At 36.1% G+C, this 19,248-nt stretch overlaps 1 protein-coding gene across 1 annotated transcript in view; it reads left to right on the top strand.

Annotated features, from left to right (window-relative positions):
• The window catches only part of prkci (protein kinase C, iota), a 34,880-nt gene extending 20,010 nt beyond the window's left edge, over window positions 1-14,870 (top strand). Inside the window, exons 9-18 of the mRNA XM_067362565.1 lie at window positions 808-984; window positions 1,576-1,673; window positions 3,301-3,387; window positions 3,532-3,667; window positions 6,519-6,606; window positions 6,784-6,909; window positions 6,995-7,074; window positions 7,235-7,324; window positions 12,466-12,581; window positions 12,882-14,870. Coding sequence (XP_067218666.1) covers window positions 808-984; window positions 1,576-1,673; window positions 3,301-3,387; window positions 3,532-3,667; window positions 6,519-6,606; window positions 6,784-6,909; window positions 6,995-7,074; window positions 7,235-7,324; window positions 12,466-12,581; window positions 12,882-12,969 — 1,086 coding nt within the window. The 3' untranslated portion in view covers window positions 12,970-14,870. The remainder of the gene's footprint in view (window positions 1-807; window positions 985-1,575; window positions 1,674-3,300; window positions 3,388-3,531; window positions 3,668-6,518; window positions 6,607-6,783; window positions 6,910-6,994; window positions 7,075-7,234; window positions 7,325-12,465; window positions 12,582-12,881) is intronic.
• Window positions 14,871-19,248: the final 4,378 nt, after the last annotated feature.

Here is a 19,248-nt window from a genome sequence, read left to right as displayed (position 1 = left end):
CAGCAGCAAAAGGAGCACTGTTGTGTTTACTTGCTACTCGCGAAATCCTGTCATTGCCACTGTAACGACGGACAAAACATGATGATAACTTGCAGCTCGGCTATTGAAAGCCGGCTCATACGCATGCCGTCATTCATCTTGAAATCGTATGATTTGATTTGCGTCTTTTGATTGGTTCTTCTGTGGACTTAGAGGCATTTGTTGACAAAGGGAAGTGGCGTTTAGTGGTTTCTGCCAATGAACCGGTATTTCTGAATGAGCTGACGCTGGGATTTAGAGGATTTGAAGCGAAAGTATTTGAACGTATACTATGTGCGGAGAGAATTCGCTCAATATCATTATTTCATTTTTGACAGAGGTGTTTTTTTTAGTGGCTTTTGCATCTGAACTCTTCATATATATGTGCTTTATAAGTACTAATAAACAGCCAATATCCTAGTAATATGCATGCTAATAAACAACTGCTTAATGGTGAGATTTGGACCCTAAACTAAAGTGTTACCATTAAAAAAAAATATATATATATATATATATATATATATATATATATATATATATATATATATATATATATATATATATATATATATATATATATATATATATATATATATATATATATATATATATATATATATATATAATATATATATATATATATATATATATAATTATTATTATTATTAATTATTATTATTATTATTATTATTAATTATTATTATTATTATTATTATTATTATTATTATTATTATTATTATTATTATTATTATTATTATTATTATTAATGATATTTCATCCATCCCTCAGGCTGTGGGCAGTCGGGAATCAGGGAAGGCTGTGTCCAGTTTGGGGCTCACAGACTTTGACCTGCTCCGAGTGATCGGCAGGGGCAGCTACGCCAAGGTGCTGCTGGTGCGTCTCAAAAAGACAGAACGCATCTATGCCATGAAGGTGGTGAAGAAGGAGCTGGTGAACGATGATGAGGTGACATTTCACATTTCATACAAAGATGCCACTGATATGTCATTATATAAATTGTCAGATTGCATTCATAACCCTTGTGAACCACACCGAGTTCAAATAAACCACATCCCAGACTCTGGCTCTAATCTTTCCAGGATGTGTTGATGTACACACATACAGATGATTAGATGTTGATGAAGTGGGCATTTAACGTTGATTAGATGCACTTTAGCCTTGTGTGATGAATTGACAGCAGCAGCTAATGGTCAATAATGGCAGCTGTGCTCTACTGGCCCCGCAGTGCTTCTTTGAGCGTGTCTCACTGTCAGAGGTATTTTTACCAGGCTGTCAATGAAAGGTCCTAGCTTTTCACTCTGTATCTGTCCATTGTGAGTCTCCTCACATCCAGGAGCAGCTCCTTGGGAAGACCTAGTGCCCCCGTCTTTTAAATCTTTATCAGTTTTTAGCCTTGTGAGGAGCCTTTACTCAATACAGTCCAGAATGTCCTTCCAAATGTTTCCCGTACTGACAGAAAGTATGCTCTGCTTTTCAATGGGAGATTGATTTTTGTGTGTGTGTGTTTTGTTTGTTCTTTGCTTTCTTGTTTTTCAGGATATTGACTGGGTTCAGACAGAAAAGCACGTGTTTGAGCAGGCTTCCAACCATCCCTTCTTGGTGGGACTTCACTCCTGCTTCCAGACGGAGAGCAGGTCTGTCTGTACTCGCACTTTTAGACCATCAGGACTCCAAGAATAAATTATTATATTGTATTATGAATTTTAAGCAGCAATTTGTTTTCCCAGTCAATAGATGGATTCATAACAGTTTAGAGCTCAACAGTAAGGGATTTTCCCCCCACTTCCCCAACAATTTTTCAGTGGCACCACCATTTTTGTCTTTAAAAGGGATTTTTTATTTCTTTGATTTTCTAGGTTTTCTTTTCTAGATTGCTTTTCTCATTTATTTGATAGCTTTATATAATAACTAATTACTAATAAACAGTTAAAGGTGCAATATGTAATATGTGATTAAAATATCCAAAAACCACTACAGCAATATTATATATTTTCTATACTTACATTATCCCAAATATTTCCAACAACGTTTAAATTCAGAGAAATAAGCAATTTTAACCAGTACCATGTTTTACCTTGCCTAATATTGATCTTACTGCAGTGTCCAACAATAGTCTCATAGTAGCCACCAAGCGAACACACAGTAGCATTATAACAACTTTCTAGGGCTGACCAATTTATCGCATGCGATTGTCACGCGCATTTCGTCAGTAAAGCCGGTTCCCTGATTACCGCTAAATCGCCATCACCTGCTTTCAAATGGAGCGGCATTTAATAGACAGAGCCGTAGATCACTGCAATATTGCGTTCATATCGCAGATGAATCAACTTCGATAATGAACGCGATATTGCGTGGCTTGTCAGTGAACTACGGCTCTGTCTATTAAATGCCGCTCCATTTGAAAGCAGGTGATGGCGACTTTCAATACACATATGTATCTAATATGATAAACAGCGCTGCGTTACCTCACATACCCATGACCGGAAGAAGCGGAAACACTCATGTGGTATAATAAAAGCTCCACTGATCTTGAGGTGTGTGTCACGCTCGTCTCTCATTAGCAATCGCTCCAGCGGCCTCATTCCGCTCAAACGGCTTTCATCTACACCCAGCTTCATATTACAGTAATGTTAATACATCTTTAATACATCAGCTCAGCCATGAATATGATTTATGCCAGAGTCTCGTCGGATTCTTTTCCACCGGCTGTAGACTTGAACTCCCATGATTCCGCTCAATCTCTGCGTCATCAAGCTACGCCTTTGTTTTGAATAAGCGACCTGTAGTGGTGAAAATTACATATTGTGCCTTTAATAGATTAATAAACCTATTTTATGGAAAACAAGACATCATATACATTGCCTTTTAAATGGTTTGGGGTCAGTAAGATATATTTTTGAAAGTATAATTTTAATTTATAATAATATTTCATAATATTAGTTTATACTGTATTTTTGATCAAATAAATGCTGCCTTGGTGAGCATAAATGGCATTGTCGAGCATTTTTTTTTTTTTTTTTTTAAACTTGCTGACCCATTTGGCAGTAGCTTTTATCCAAAGTGACTTATTTAGAATCACGAAAAATGAAAAAAAAAAAACTGTTCTGAAACAAATAAAAGTGAAAGTTCCATCAACTTCCGCCCCATACCGCTCTTCTATTGGTCCTCTGGCCGTTCTTATTGTTTAGCCCTTCAGTTTAGGGTAAACTGTTTTGTATGTCTGCTGACGGCTGATGATTATTTAATGCTTCTCTTTCACAGGCTATTTTTTGTAATTGAGTATGTGAATGGAGGGGATCTCATGTTCCACATGCAGCGACAGAGAAAACTTCCGGAAGAGCATGCCAGGTATGAGGATGTAGTGTGTAACACAGTTCAGCGTTAATGAACAGCCTGTCTTGGTTGGAACTGACGTTAGTCTGAATGACACGCCACAGGAACAGAAACACAAATGAGGTCACTAACTTTTTCTTTTGTTTATTCCACTGGCAGGTTTTACTCGGCAGAGATCAGTCTTGCCCTGAACTACCTCCATGAGCGTGGCATCATTTACAGGGACCTGAAACTGGACAATGTTCTGCTGGAGTCAGAGGGACACATCAAACTCACTGATTACGGCATGTGTAAGGTAAGTCTGAATATGTTCTTTGAGAATATCATAGAGAGTTGAGGTTGTTTAAAAAAAAAACTTGAACCAGTAAATAGCCATCTATTGAACAACCTAGAAACCTCATGGCTGTTGCCATGGCAACCAGCCACAACACACTAGCACTCTTTGAACAAATATCATGTGGCTCTCCCGGTCTCTCACCCTTTACCAACAAATGATCAATAAAAAATTAGACGCATCAATAGAGTTCAGCTTTCTGCAGAAAAAGCAGCCAATAAGAATTCCTTTGTTGTACAGCCTATCGCTGTTAATGAAAAGTTTAGAATAATAATATATTTTAAGCTGTACCGGCCAAAGTGTGTGTTCAGGGCTGTACGCGAATATCAGAACAGCAGTTAAAGGGGTCATGAACTGCATTTTAAAAAAAAAAAGAAAAAAATGTTCTCTGATGTCCACTTATAATGTTAATATTACAAACATCCTAATTTAAAAGTAATAAGCTATTTTCTATCCTGTTTTTGACCCTCTCTTTCAAACACTCCTTTTTGATGGGCGTGTCACATGAAAGACTGGGAAGTAAACGCCCACTGCTATGATTGGGCAGCAGTTTTGTATATTAAAATAATTTTCAATGTCCCTGCCATTACACGTTTTGAAAACTTCCTATTTTGAAAAATATCTTGTTATATATTTGAAACATTTTCCAACAATGTAAAACATTTATGCGTATTACATATGCTTTATAAGTCTTGGTTGTGGCGAATAAAGTTTAAGTACTTGGAGTTATCACAGTTATAATTGACAAATAACTTAGTGTTTTGTATAAACGGAGTTATGAATAAATATGTACCATCGTTTATCACTCTTATAGGCTATTCATCGTTCATTCTTTTTGATAAAGTGAAAAACATATATAATGTCATTTATAGTAACATATATAGTGCCGTGTTTTAAATAAAATTAAACGTGTTGTAATGTCTTACTGATGAGAAAACAAGATTCGCTCACTGAAGCTTTTATTCAGGATTATAGCTTTATCAAACCAACAAAAGATGCGTCCTCTACTCTTCTTCTGTATCCGATAATCCAGTGCATTAACCCCATAAATGCTGAAGTAAAGGAGAGAACAGCAAATCACAACTATTCACAGTTTGACTGCAGTATAAATACTCAGTCAAACAGACATGGTAAAAACATTGTTACTCACACTAGTGTGTTGTGACATTGCTGTCGGATCTAATATAGTCGGCACTGCATCATCTTTTATTTTAGGCGTCTTGTTTAAAAATGAATCAGAAGTAAAATGAAGCAAACAAACAAACAGTGTCTTACTGATGCGATCTGGAACTTTGATAAAATAAAGTTTTAGTTTTCAAATCTTTCTTAATGATATGATCACAAGGAAGGCGATGCAAAGACTGTTTTTCCACAAATTGGCACTGCAAAACGTCTTGTAATCCTCAGAGACATCTCGATCACTTTGTTGGAGTAATCCTGTGTTTGCATCTCTGTTATTTACTACTACATGACATGGGCTAATGGGTGGGCGGGGCTAAAGAGGCAATGATGAAGAAGTAGGCGTTGATCTTCTTCTGCAGAGGCGGTCTTTCGTTGCACTATTATCTCATAATGTGACAAAATCCAAAACGAGTTGTTTTGGCAGCTTGGTTTCAATTAACGTTGTTTTTTGGCTGGGGAAATTGAGTTCTGAAACGTACAGGTTATTTTTATAGCACAATGCCCTCTCGTATGTCTAAAGTTTGGTTTCTAAATTCACTGGGTACTTTCGCTTTTGTCACAGAGACCTTTTATGTCCTGTGTGTCATATTTATGACAATCCACGCAGCTTTCAGTGGGCGGGACTGTTTGAAGTTATTAATAAAGAAACATGGATGAATGAGAAAGAAGTAAATGACACACGCACAGAACTCCTGAAGAGGGTTTATGCTGTGGTAACTAACCCTCACAGTTAAAGCCCAGCATAATTAATTTCATATTGCACCTTATTTGTTTGTAGCATATTTGTTTTTTTTAGATGTCAGTGGGTCTTTAGACAAAAAAATTACCTACTGCTGCACTAGCATCATGGCAAGCAAAACTAAGGTTTTCTTCGGAAATATAAAAAAGATTGATTAAATGTCAGATCTCCTCATGGGATTTTGGTCCATCCATCCAGATTTATGAATTAGAAGATATATTTTTCAAATTATTTATTTCTAATTATTTCAGTACATTTTATGTCAAATAAATATTAAAGGATTAGTTCACTTTCAAATATAATTTTCCTGATAATTTACTCACCCCCATGTCATCTAAGATGTCCATGTCTTTCTTTCTTCACTCGAAAATAAATTAAGGTTTTGAGGAAAACATTCCAGGATTATTCTCCTTATAGTGGACTTTAATGGAGCTTAAACAGTTGAAGGTCAAAATTAGTTTCAGTGCAGCTTCAAAGAGCTTTAAACGATACCAGACGTGGAATAAGGGTCTAATCTAGAGAAACCATCGGTCATTTTCTTAAAAAAAAAAAAAAATACAAATGTATATGCTTTATATAAACACAAATGACCGCCTTGCAAGTGCTTCTGCTTTCGGTATTCTTCAAAAAGCTTACGCCTTCCCTATTCAACTTACAGAACGAACACGGCGCCAGTTCCGTTTTTTCATTCAGAAGTGAACTTATCCTTTAATTGCATTGCAGAAATAGTTTTTATCTTTAAATGTTGTGATCTACACATACATATGCTTTATATCGGCCATAGGCCACCCTCCTCTCTAAGATTTTAGCTTTGGTCAGCAAAAAAATCCATCATTAGTCGTATTGTGTGCCTGAATGTTTCATTGGCTTCAATATTCATGTCTTGCGCAGGAGGGACTGAGACCAGGAGACACAACCAGCACTTTCTGTGGAACCCCCAATTACATTGCGCCTGAGATTCTGAGAGGAGAAGACTACGGTAAGCACAATTCACACACAGCTCTTCACAAAGACTTTTGGTGCACTGACACACACTGCTTAATCCATTTATCGCTGTTAGTGTCCACTTCATGACTTCCTGCCATTTGAGTTTTTGTCAGTCCTAAGCTGCCCGTTTTAAAGCCTCAGGATGATGTATGTGCAACTTTCTTTACAGGTTTTAGTGTGGACTGGTGGGCACTGGGCGTCCTGATGTTTGAGATGATGGCTGGGAGGTCACCCTTTGATATAGTTGGCAGCTCTGATAACCCTGACCAAAACACAGAAGATTATCTTTTCCAAGGTACATGACAGAAGCCTGAGTGTTTCAAAAAATCTTTTATATGTCTCTCAATATATCTCATGTTTTTTCTGCTCCTCATTCACAGTTATTTTGGAGAAGCAGATCAGAATTCCCAGATCATTATCGGTTAAAGCCGCTAGCGTCCTAAAGGGATTCCTTAACAAGGTAAAGCAGACTAGTCAAATCAATGTTTATGTCTTTATGTCACATGGACCTGTTATAGTGCTGTCATAATCATTGTTTCTCTTCTTTATTTCCTCACCTCCATTTTACCTTTTTATTTCACACTACATCTCTCTAATTTCTTTATCTGTTTTTTTTGTAGGAGCCAAAGGAACGTCTCGGATGTCATCCTCAGACAGGCTTTGCAGACATAATGGGCCATCCTTTTTTCCGAAATGTAGACTGGGATCTTGTGAGTCACCTCTATCTCTGTTTCCTTTAACTGAGTTATTGGATGTTTTGACTCGAGACTGCAGAGGAAGCATGAGTCATTTGCCGTAGCCTGACGGTAGTGAAACTAAACAGAGGACTTACTGGAGCCTGAACAACTATTTAGTGTTGTTTATGACCTTGAGAAACTATCCATTTGATTACTCATTCATGTAATTTGACGTGAGCACTATTACCACTTCAAATAGCATTTCAGGAACGTCATCTTTAAAAGCACAGTTCACCTAAAAATTAGCCGGTAACTTGTATTTTTTTTTCCCACACCTGCTGTACCAGTCAAAAGTTTGGAAACATTACTATTTTTAATGTTTTTGAACTAAGTCTCTTATGCTCATTAAGGCTGCATTTATTTCGTAATAAATAAAGACAAAACTATAATATTGTGAAATATTATTACAATTTTAAATGATGGTTTTCTATTTTAATATAATTTATTTCTGTGATCAAAGCTGAATTTTCAGCATTGTTACTTCATGATCCTTCAGAAATCATTCTAATATGCTGATTTATGATTAATGTAAGAAATAGTTGTGCTGCTTAATATTATTTTATAACCTATGATGCTTTTTCAGGATTCTTTGATGAATAAAAAGTTTTTAAAAAATTAGCATTTATTTAAAATAGAAATCTTTTGTAACAATATACACTACCGTTCAAAAGTTTGGGGTCAGTATGTTTTTTTTTTTTTTTCTTTTTTTTTAAAGAAATGAATACTTTTATTCAGCATGGATGTGTTAAATTGATAAAAAGTGATAGTAAAGATTTATATTGTTAGAAAAGATTTATATTTTGAATAAATGCTGTTCTTTTTAACCTTTTTATTCATCAATGAATCCTGAAAAAAGTATCACGGGTAAAAATATTAATAATAATATCAAAAGCAACACAACTGTTTCCAACATTGATAATAACTGAGTATCAAATCAGCATATTAGAATGACTTCTGAAGGATCATGTGACACTGAAGACTGGAGTAATGATGCTGAAAATTCAGCTTTGATCACAGAAATAAATTATATTTTAAAGTATATTAAAATAGAAAACCATAATTTTAAATTTTAATACTATTTCACAATATTGTTGTTTTTTCTGTATTTATTATGAAATAATAATGAGCATAAGAGACTTCGTTCAAAAACATTAAAAATAGTAATGTTTCCTAACTATAACGTCAGCGTGGAGTGTTTGAAATAACTTCCTTTTGTGATCTGACGTGACTTCATATCTTAAAATGAGGCAGAAATTATATCATTTTATAGTATTGTATACAGTGATAACGGCTAGTTTGATTAGCATTATGTTATACTTTATTATCATGAAAATACCCTAGATGTCTAGAAGAACACAGATAAACCAGATATTGTCACAATCATGTGTTTAGTCTTCATGCTTCATCAGTCAAAACATCTCTATCTGTATCTGAATTTTTTCTGCTACAGGGATATCTGATGCCTTTGCAGTGCTTCAAGGTGGGGGTATACATATTATAAAAAAGGGAAAAAATGTATAGCTTACTATATATTGCATAATAAACTGAATGTAATTTCTTTCACTTGATATTGTATCATCACATAAACCATCGCATGTAAGGCCAGTGAGGGGAATGTAGGTGATAAGGTGTCAAGTCATTGATTTTTCTGGTCTGAGAGTTGTGGCAGTGAACTGTATCATGTGTGAGGCAGGTTTAAGTGATGTCAAACCAGCAGACGAGACTCAGACGAACACACTGACCTCTTGTCCCTGTTTGGTCTGGGTGAACACAGAGAGAGAGAAGTGGCGGTCAGACCGTTTTAAGGGATCAGATTACACTTTCTTCTCAGACAGGCTGCAGTGCCTGAGGAAACCTGCAGGGGGAGCAGATCTTGGCCTTGCAGCAGATCCCACTGTTAGGTTTATAGCATGGAGAAGGCCAAACTAAGAGCAGCGCTGAACAAGCCATGGAAAGGATCGGTTTACCTAAATATATTATTAAATCCTTGCTGATCTTCTGTTTCAGAGAAAAAATAAGTGACAAAAAGAAAGTAATATATCACTGTTGTAATATAACTGTACTGTAAAAAAAAAAATACATTAATGTGAAATGTATATATTTTATGATAATGATGATTATTATATATTTTTTTTAATTAATATTAAAATGTCAAAATTAAACCTTAATCTCTCAGCCATTTTTTGGCACTTATTTTTTCTCTCCAAAAACCATTGAAGACACTTTATATATTAAAAAAGATCAACTAAATTAAGTTGCTTTTGTTTTAAATTCTGCTGTTTGTGTGCTATTCTTTAGAGGCCTTAAAAATCGGTTACATTAATAATAGGAATAGGTTTTCTTCCATCTCTTTTTCTCTTTTTGGCTTTCAGTATGAATATGTTAGCCTTACTCTTATCTATAAGCTAGTGTGCTCCAAAACAATGACAAAACTGACATCTTTTAGATATAAGAATTCAAAACTTACAGTCTCTGACTTCCACCAATAAATGATGGCCAATTCACAAAAGAAAGTCGACAGAAATACGGGACATGCATAAAAACTGCTGAAATATTCGCATGGAAAAGGTTTTTAAACGTTTAGGACACGCTCCTCTGACTGACCTGAGAAACATTTTCTATGCAAATACATACGCACGGTGCATATATAGCCGTACAGCTGCAGGTGCTACTGCGACCACGTATCTAACCAAATTTAGCTGCACCGCCAGGAAAAGAGGGAGATTGGGGTGCCGCGGGCTGGATGAAGATGATTGGCGGGCCACCAGTTGACAAGCCCTGGTGTAAATAAATTCTTTCAGTTGAGATTAATGAAGTCTAGTTTCATGCGAACCACAGCACACAGTCCAGAGACACGATAGCACAGAGCGGATCATGTGCGCGAGTCTGCGCCAACCACAAAACGTATCAGACCCATATGAATTCTGTACAGAATCCTGTATTTTACAGCAATATGGAGGAGATTAGGAGGAGAAGTTGATAGAGATTAGGAAGAAACTAAGCCTTTACTGAGCTCAACGGCTCTGGCTTAGCTGTGATATAAACAAAACGCTATTGGCTATTTTAAAAAATGGGAGCTGTTTGATATGTCATGCCCTGTCTTCCTGTTTCAGTGGAAACTGCGTCAACATTGAATAATTCTGTGCATTTCAAGTCACTTCAGTGGGCCTTTAAATCTAAGGATGCATTGATTATAAAAATTTTGGCCGATACCGATAAGCGATAATCTGTATATTTGAAAGCCGATGACCGATATATTGGCCGATAAATCTAAATCAAACATTTTGGAGATCCTGATTACAAAAACAAAAGTCTCACCATTAAAAACCATGTCCCAAGAACACAATCATAATATTCTCATTATAATTTTATGTAGATTATATGACAGTTTTGCGCTGCACATGTTGCACTTAACTGTATTTTCAATCATATTTCAAGCAATTCAAAACCATCATGCTGAACAGTATTCATCTGAAGTGTCTCAGCTGAAGGAAATAATCATTTATATACAGTGGGTACGGAAAATATTCAGACCCCCCTAAATTTTTCACTTTTTGTTATATTGCAGCCATTTGCTAAAATCATTTAAGTTCATTTTCCTCATTAATGTACACACAGCACCCCATATTGACAGAAAAACACAGAATTGTTGACATTTTTGCAGATTTATTAAAAAAGAAATATCACATGGTCCTATGTATATAGGGTATGCAACGACGTCACTTTCCCGCTGAAAACGCGCTCCCTCAGCTGGACTGAGTGGCAAAAGAACCTGCTGCGTGACTGGAATTAGTAGAGGAAACTGCGAAAAAACGACTAAAACTAACGAATTACACTAAAGGTTGAACTCGAAAGTGTTCCTTATAACATGTCAAATAAACCTAATCCATAGATATCGACATGCAGCCTGGAATCGTGTTTCCTGACATTTATATGTGCCTGATTTCGACGGTGGGGAAATACATAAAGCAAATCTGCCTGTGAATATCTTATATAACTACAATATTGGTAGGTTTAAATCCGAGTAATCACTTATATCAATGTTATATCGTCATATTGTCCAGCCCTAAAACATATATAGTTTTATAGTATAGTTTTTGTCAGTGTTATTTAAAAACATGAAATTAAGCAGAATATAAGATGGCAAATATTTAATTGATGAGTTGTCAACATAATATATAACAATACAATATATACAGTATGATTTTACCTCAAAATCCAACAATTTGACAAAATGATAACTGCAAATCCATGTTTCTCTGCTGGAGTCCAGTTGTTTCTGTGAATTTCAGTGATCCATTTGCTTATTTTTCTGTTGCTTTCTGCAGTTTTTAAATATATACCTCAAGTTTTGTCAAAGCTATTTGTACAGTCAATCAAAAAGCTCTTTCCCGTTTTGGATGTGTTTTGTGCGTTTTTTGCGACATTCACGCTGAAAACAAACGTTGCCGCTCAGTCTTTTGCCACTCAGTGGACGTGACTGCAGTCCTAACGGTCGACGGTGACGTCAAATGCATACCCTCTATTCAGACCCTTTGCTGTGACACTCATATATTTAACTCAGGTGCTGTCCATTTCTTCTGATCATCCTTGAGATGGTTCTACACCTTCATTTGAGTCCAGCTGTGTTTGATTAAACTGATTCGGACTTGATTAGGAAAGCCACACACCTGTCTATATAAGACCTTACAGCCCACAGTGCATGTCAGAGCAAATGAGAATCATGAGGTCAAAGGAACTGCCTGAAGAGCTCAGAGACAGAATTGTGGCAAAGCACAAAATTTGGGGTGCTGTGTGTACATTAATGAGGAAAAAAAATGAACTTAAATGATTTTAGCAAATGGCTGCAATATAACAAAGAGTGAAAAATTTAAGGGGCTCTGAATACTTTCCGTACCCACTGTATTTAATATATCGGCCAAATTTTCTTATCTGGCTGATAATGATAACATTAAAAATGAACATGTATCGGCCGATACCGATATGGTAGCAGATATATCATGCCTCCTTATTTAAAGCCTTTGCCATATGTAAATGTTTAGCAAGATGAGTACTGCATTCTTAAGTGTGACACAGTCACAGACATTATTTGACTCATGTTAACTGTATTTCAGATGGAGCAGAAGCAAGTGGTCCCGCCCTTCAAGCCCAACATCTCTGGCGAGTTTGGGCTGGACAACTTTGATGCCCAGTTCACCAATGAGCCCATCCAGCTCACGCCTGACGATGAGTGAGTGTCTGTTCATGTGTATCTGTCTGTGTCACGCCTCAAGCTTTCTGAATCAGACCTCAGGCACCATTAATCGGCTTCAGATCTTTACCACAGCAATGCAGCTTTCATCAGGAAGTAATATCACATTTACGATGCCCGATGACACATTATAGTTCTGTGAACAGGAATCCCTCATTTGCACATCCCGCTGTTTTCCAGGAAGATATTTTATGGCGTGCTCTCTATTTGAAAGCTGTAGTGAGTTAAATATGCTGGAGCAGTTAAGACTGATTGATTATCTCTTTGTCTCCCTCCCAGTGATGCTGTAAAGAAGATCGACCAGTCTGAGTTCGAAGGCTTTGAGTACATCAACCCTCTGCTGATGTCGGCGGAGGAGTGTGTGTGAACGTCTGTTTCTGTTACGTGCATATCATCGCTGCCTTTATTTGCATGGTCACAAACAATCGCAAGAAAGGAAACAACAACCTGACTTCACTTTTTTGGGACCAGATGAAACATTAACTTTGCCAAACCTCTTTTACTTTCTGCCATTTATAACCACTAGTCCTTAAGACAAAAAAAAAAAAAATTCTTGATTATTTTTGTAAAATCAGCACTGATGAAAAGAAACTTATCAGTGCCGCGTTGACCGACGTAGTAAGGTTACTGGACGCTCTGCAAACTAAAGGAGAAGAATGACTGTGATGGTACGCAGAACCTCCTAATGCTAATGACGTCTGATACACCTTTTATTTGTATATATTAAAGAGAATCCATTGAGCATATATAGTAAGCCATTTTTAAACTCTATACCACATGGGATATTCTTGAAAACATTTTTCTGATTATCTGTTCTGCCTCTCCTCAGAAAAAAAAAGTGTAGAGTAAGGAAAAAAAAAACTTTTTATCGTTTTATTTTTATTATTATTATTATTATTATTATTTAAGAATACTGTCATCTATATAGATTGTGCACAATGTATTGAATCAGAGTTTTGCATTTTAAGTCGATTGGGCATGTGGCCTCGCTTTTGATTGAAGTGGTATTAAACTTGTTTGAACGGAGCAGGGAACACTAATGAACACTGTTGTAAATACTGACAAACTGTGAATGGAGAAGTTTTCTGTATAGAGAGGGAAGGAGGGAGAAATTAGACATGAAATACAACAGCTTTCTTCAACACAGGACCAAAACAAGACACTAAAACTAATGTTCCTGTCAGTGGTTTCCATACGGACGAAGTAAAAGCATGTTACTACTCTTCAACTGCTGCATGTATAAAGTATTTCTCACCTTTTTTCTTCTTCTATTTCTTGCTTTTTTTGTGTTAAATGTGATTTGCCTTTCTGGTTATGATATTCCGTTTGTATTTTTTTTATATATATTGAACAAATTGAGTGTCAATGGACACGGTCATTGTTTCTCAGCACAGTCACTAAGAAGCTTAGGGTGATTTCTAGTCAGATACATGATGTACTAAAGGGTCCTGGATCGGGTTTACCCTTCACGGCCCCATCGAGCTCTTCAGGTGGTGCGTTTTGAAAACATATCATGTCTGGACACACTTGTTTGTGTGTTACATTGAAAGGACCTTTGACAGTAATGACCAAATGATGACATTAAACACACAGCATTGCCCTCTCTCATTCCTCGCCATGCATGTATCAACTTGCTTATATTTTCACAGATGTTCACACTGGTTTCGAGCTGCGAGGAGCTCATTAGCAACCCGGTGTTAGGAATGATTGAATTGCTTAAAGCCCTCTATGCATTCCCAGAAAAAACGTAAACTATGTGCTAATATGCTTTAAAGAAGCATCAGGGGGCTGAAGTGGACCTGGGGTTTTTTCTTTGTATGTTTTGTGTATTAATATGCACACTGAAAAACACTATCAACTGACTGGAATAAACACTTTTTGTTAACACCTCATTAAAGTATTTAAGGAAACTCATTCTCTCGTAAGTGTGAAAGCAGTTTGTTTTTGTTGTGATTGGGCAAAATTCACACCTGACTTTGACTCTTGTTACTTGTAATGAATTTCCTGTACAAAAGGATTGCGTAAAACTAATAATTGTTCTTTGAAACATTGTTTTATTATTTGGTGGTCTGTTTAAAAAAAAAAATCTTTGCATTTTTAACCTCTGCATTGTGTATCACAATGATTAAACAAAGTGAACATTTGTCATCTTGAGCTAGTTCATAATGCATACGGTATATCTTGTTTCATAGCGAACGTCACCAATCTCACAAGTCACATAATATGCATTTGTAGACTAAACAAATGAAGTTCAAAAAATGCCAAGTTCCTGCATCTATCAAACAATTTCATTGATGTAATATCCTTTGGGCTTCAACTGTCAGATAATACTGACATCTGATATGTAAACTTGATATTAAAAATTTAATACTGTGAACTGGTGGCCTCCATGCATACATAATCTGACTTAAAATATAATTAAAAATTAAATTCTTCCTGTGATTTGAATATATGTATAGCATGCACCATGTTGGCCAGATGGTTGAGGACCTCACCTCACGTGCCTGTCTTTGACAGTGCCCGAGGAACCACTCACCTTGAATGACTTTGGCCATTACTGTAAATCCATGAGGAGCGATGAATGTGAATGTTTTGCATCAGACTGTGCTATGACATTGTCTCGGTGTCCTCTTTCTCGGGAGAGCCGGGCACAGGATTCCCTGTGGAAGAAAGAGCAGAGGTGCCCTCTAAAGTAGAGATGTGTGACCTTGTTTGATTAGAGGTGATGCACTGAAAAAAAAATGGTGTAGGATTTCCTTTAAAATAAAATTCAGTTAGGCTTTATATTAACTATTATGCACTTTCATCAGAAAATAATAATTGTGTTTATTGTGTTTAAAACACTTTTGCTGCTAATGAGGTGGGATACAGGAAAGGACAGGGACAGGTTTGTTGGTATGGGTAGGTTTAAGGGTGGGTTGACAGTGTAATTACAGGCAGGTATTTTTAAATATAAGTACAATGTAAAAAAATGTACATACACAATAAGTGCATTGTATCAAATTAATTAAATGTTAGTATATAGTAGATAAAGACAATAATATGCAATGGGACCCAATTGGCTGTTCGCAAAGACCCGCCCCTTTTAGTTACTGTTGCTATGTCAGACAAAGGACACTGACAACGCATCAATAGATCAGGTTACTTTTGATATGAAACAAAGTCTCAAAATGTATATTTAAAAAAAAAAAAGAAATTTAAACAAGAAATACCTTTTTGTGGCTCTTTAATGTGTCGTTGTAGCGCCTCAGTTCAAGCGGCTCATGAACTGATCATCTCTTCCTACTAGTTAATTTATATCGTCAAATAAACATGAATGAACATCAGAAGGTATGTTGTTTCAACCGCGGAAAGACGTCAGTACACACCATTTTCAAGTTCAAGTCCACTGATTTGTCAGACAAAATGGCGGACTCAGAGTTATGATTGGTTATATCACCTGTCAATCAAACTCCCAGCGAATACATACTCCAATCATCTTCATTTTATTTAGTACTTTTAAAAAAAGTATTTTTTTTTTTACAGTGGGTTCTGCTTTGTTTTAAAATAATGACATTTTAGCTTTTATTGCATGATATGCATTCACTCTAAAAAATGGGTTGTTTTGGGTTGTTTTGACCAACCTGCTTGGCAGTTTTATTTAACCCAACTATTGTTTAAAAATGACCATATGGCTGGTTTAAAATGATCCCAAAATAGGTTGGAAATTAAAAATCAGACACATAATTATTAGAGGCAACAATAATAATCAAAAGGTGAACATTTATTAATAAGCAATTTAATAAATGTTTATTATTTAATTATTATTTATTAAATGTATTAATAAATGTTCATTTATTAAACATATTAGTAAATTCAAATTCAGATTTATTTGTATAGCGCTTTTCACGATACATATCGTTTCAAAGCAGCTTTACAGAGAATGCATGTTAACATCACAATGTTAAATGTTAACTTCCAATCTATTTTGGGTTAATTTTTAGTGGGCAACATAGTCATTTTTAAACAATAGTTGAGTTAAATAAAAGCTACCCAGCAGGTTGGGTCAAACTTTTATCCCAACAGCTGGGTTTGTCCATTTTTAACCCAACTTGGGTTATTTTTAACCCAGTGTTGTTTTGCGTACTGCATACGTGATTACATTTTTGTTAGAAGCACAAACTCTGCTCCTTTAAATTGTTGGTATTTTCACAATAAACATCTGACATTCTGAATCAGCCTTTAGGGAGGGAGCCAGGTGTGTTTCCTTTAGATCGTCTGTTTAAATAACAAGCCGAAACTCCTTTATAGAGCAGGTAGCACTTGTAACAGTACTGCTTGCGATAAGCGTTTGTTTGTCCTGCTGTCTGATGATGCATTTCTATATAGATTTTCTCTGAAGCTACGTCCTCAGGGGGGTGCTTAGGGCTTAGTCCCATAGTCTGTAATGAAGACAGCTGCCTGACTAACTGTGTGGCCCGTCAGCGCTTAATCCATTTTCCTGGCATTCTTTATCCTTCATTCTCCTGAACGCAAACAGCATAATGTCAAGCTTTAAATGAACTATCAGCTATTGGAGAGTAATTACCCATATTAAGTTTAAATTACTCCTCACAATACCGGGATGATGTTATTACCCTCTGGAAAAAAATCAATGCGCTAGTGTTTGGAGTTCAGGCACAGCACACTGTGTGTGTGGGCGCACCTGCTTTCATAATACATCTGCTGACCTTGCTATCTGCAGCGAATAGTGAAAACGCCACTGAAATGGGCCTTGATCACTGGAGCATCAAACCTTCCACAGGCTGGTGACTCTGATCTCATAAAATGACATTTTATACCCAACCAGCAAATGCTGTAACTGATAAAGAGGGTTGTTGACAAGTAACATGCTATTTTCTTTTCAGCAAATATTTTAAGTAATTAACTAGATAGTAAAAGGCAAACTTTAATGTTGGCTTGACAAAGCCAGGACTGAAAGTTTAAAATAACTTTGAACAGCTTGAAGTTTCAAAGTTTTACGCATAGAAAGTTAAAAAAAAAATACTAGCATGTTTTATGTTAGCATTTTTAGCACGTTGCTAACATGAATTAACATTTTGCTAACATGTTTTAGATTTTGCTAACGTGTGTTACATTATTTAACATGTTGCTAGCATGATTTAGCATCTTGCTAGCATGTTTTAGCATGTTAGCAGGTCGCTAGCATGATTTCGCATGTTGCTAGCATGTTGTTACATGAATTAGCATCAATGTCCCTTTAAGACAAGTCATTTCACTTGGCGGCCATATTTGAAACGCCTCTCGGGCATTCAAGTGCAGCTCCTATCTCTTTGAATGTGGAAACATCAAATTCTCCAAAGCTGTTTGCCAAGCTTTTGATTAAAATTCATATTTGAAATCACCAATGAAATCTGACAACAACTGTCTCATAAATTTAGTTTCTAAATGCTCGAATCATGACAAAAAATGGTATTTCTCAGGCTCGATCAAGCTAATGCACATGCACAGTCCTAAGCACACGTCTCTATAGGAAGCGCGCGTCTGACTGTTTCTATAGGAACCGGAGCTTATAATGGCATCTGCAGTGACGCGATAACTTTAAGGCAGGACTTATCCCGGCATATTGCGTGTTGCACTTTCTCCCATTCATAATAATACAAATGTTCCGTCTTTCTATAAATAAAGGCTGCGTCCGAAATCGCATACTACATGAGTAGGTACTACATTTGAATTTGAACGTACTTCCCGACCGTTAAAACAGTACGTTCTATATAGTATGAATATGGGTAGTATGAATGGAATTCGGACGTACTACATCCGCCATGTTAATGTTGTCACTTGTCATGCGTCGTCACAACAGCGCGCAAATTTAAATATGTCAAAGTATAATCACCTATTTAGCTAGGAAATTTTACCTCAGAATAAAAATACATCTGTGAATATCACGACAGAGGCTGATTTGAAGCAACGAAATTAAGCAATTTATTGTTAAAATGAATGCATATAAAAATACACGAGAAACAAAAGACATGAATCAATAAACAAACTTGAATACATTATATATAAATAGTGTGTAGATAGACAGAGAGGGCGAGAGAAATGCACAACATGGCCTAAATATTATATACAATATATACAAATAAATACAATGATAATAATATACATATTCTAAAAAAAAAAAAAAAACTACAAACTGTGAGCCCTATAAACTACTGCTGCCTGAATGTTGCTGTCCGTTAAGTTTTCTAATCTCATTAAACTGCTTAACAACGAACGTCTCTGTTAAATAAAACAGTGTTAACAAGCGGATGTAACGTTATCTCGACCTGTTGGTTAGCTTGATGTGCTGTCAGTAATAATGATTAAACATCTTTTTACAACCGACTCTTAATCTTCTCATTACATTGTTTAAACTTTCAATAAGTCAGCCGTTTACTTACATTATGTTAAACAAGTGCAATTTAACCACAATAAACAGTTTTTCCCTGAGGTACTGAAGGACTTGAATGAGCTGCATATCGCCGCTTTCCGCCATTTTTGAATTATGAAGAATCCTCTCTCCTTCGGCATCACGGGATAGCGCAGCGTCCATCGAATGCCTACTACAGAATTCGGGCGGAAGCAGTAGGTCATCCGGGTACTTCTCGCCTACTGTTTTTCGAAT

This window comes from Chanodichthys erythropterus, chromosome 16 (genome assembly GCF_024489055.1).
Source record: "Chanodichthys erythropterus isolate Z2021 chromosome 16, ASM2448905v1, whole genome shotgun sequence".
NCBI lineage: Eukaryota > Metazoa > Chordata > Actinopteri > Cypriniformes > Xenocyprididae > Chanodichthys > Chanodichthys erythropterus.
Note: the sequence above shows the minus strand (reverse complement) of the source record. Positions and strands in the feature narration are given on the sequence as shown.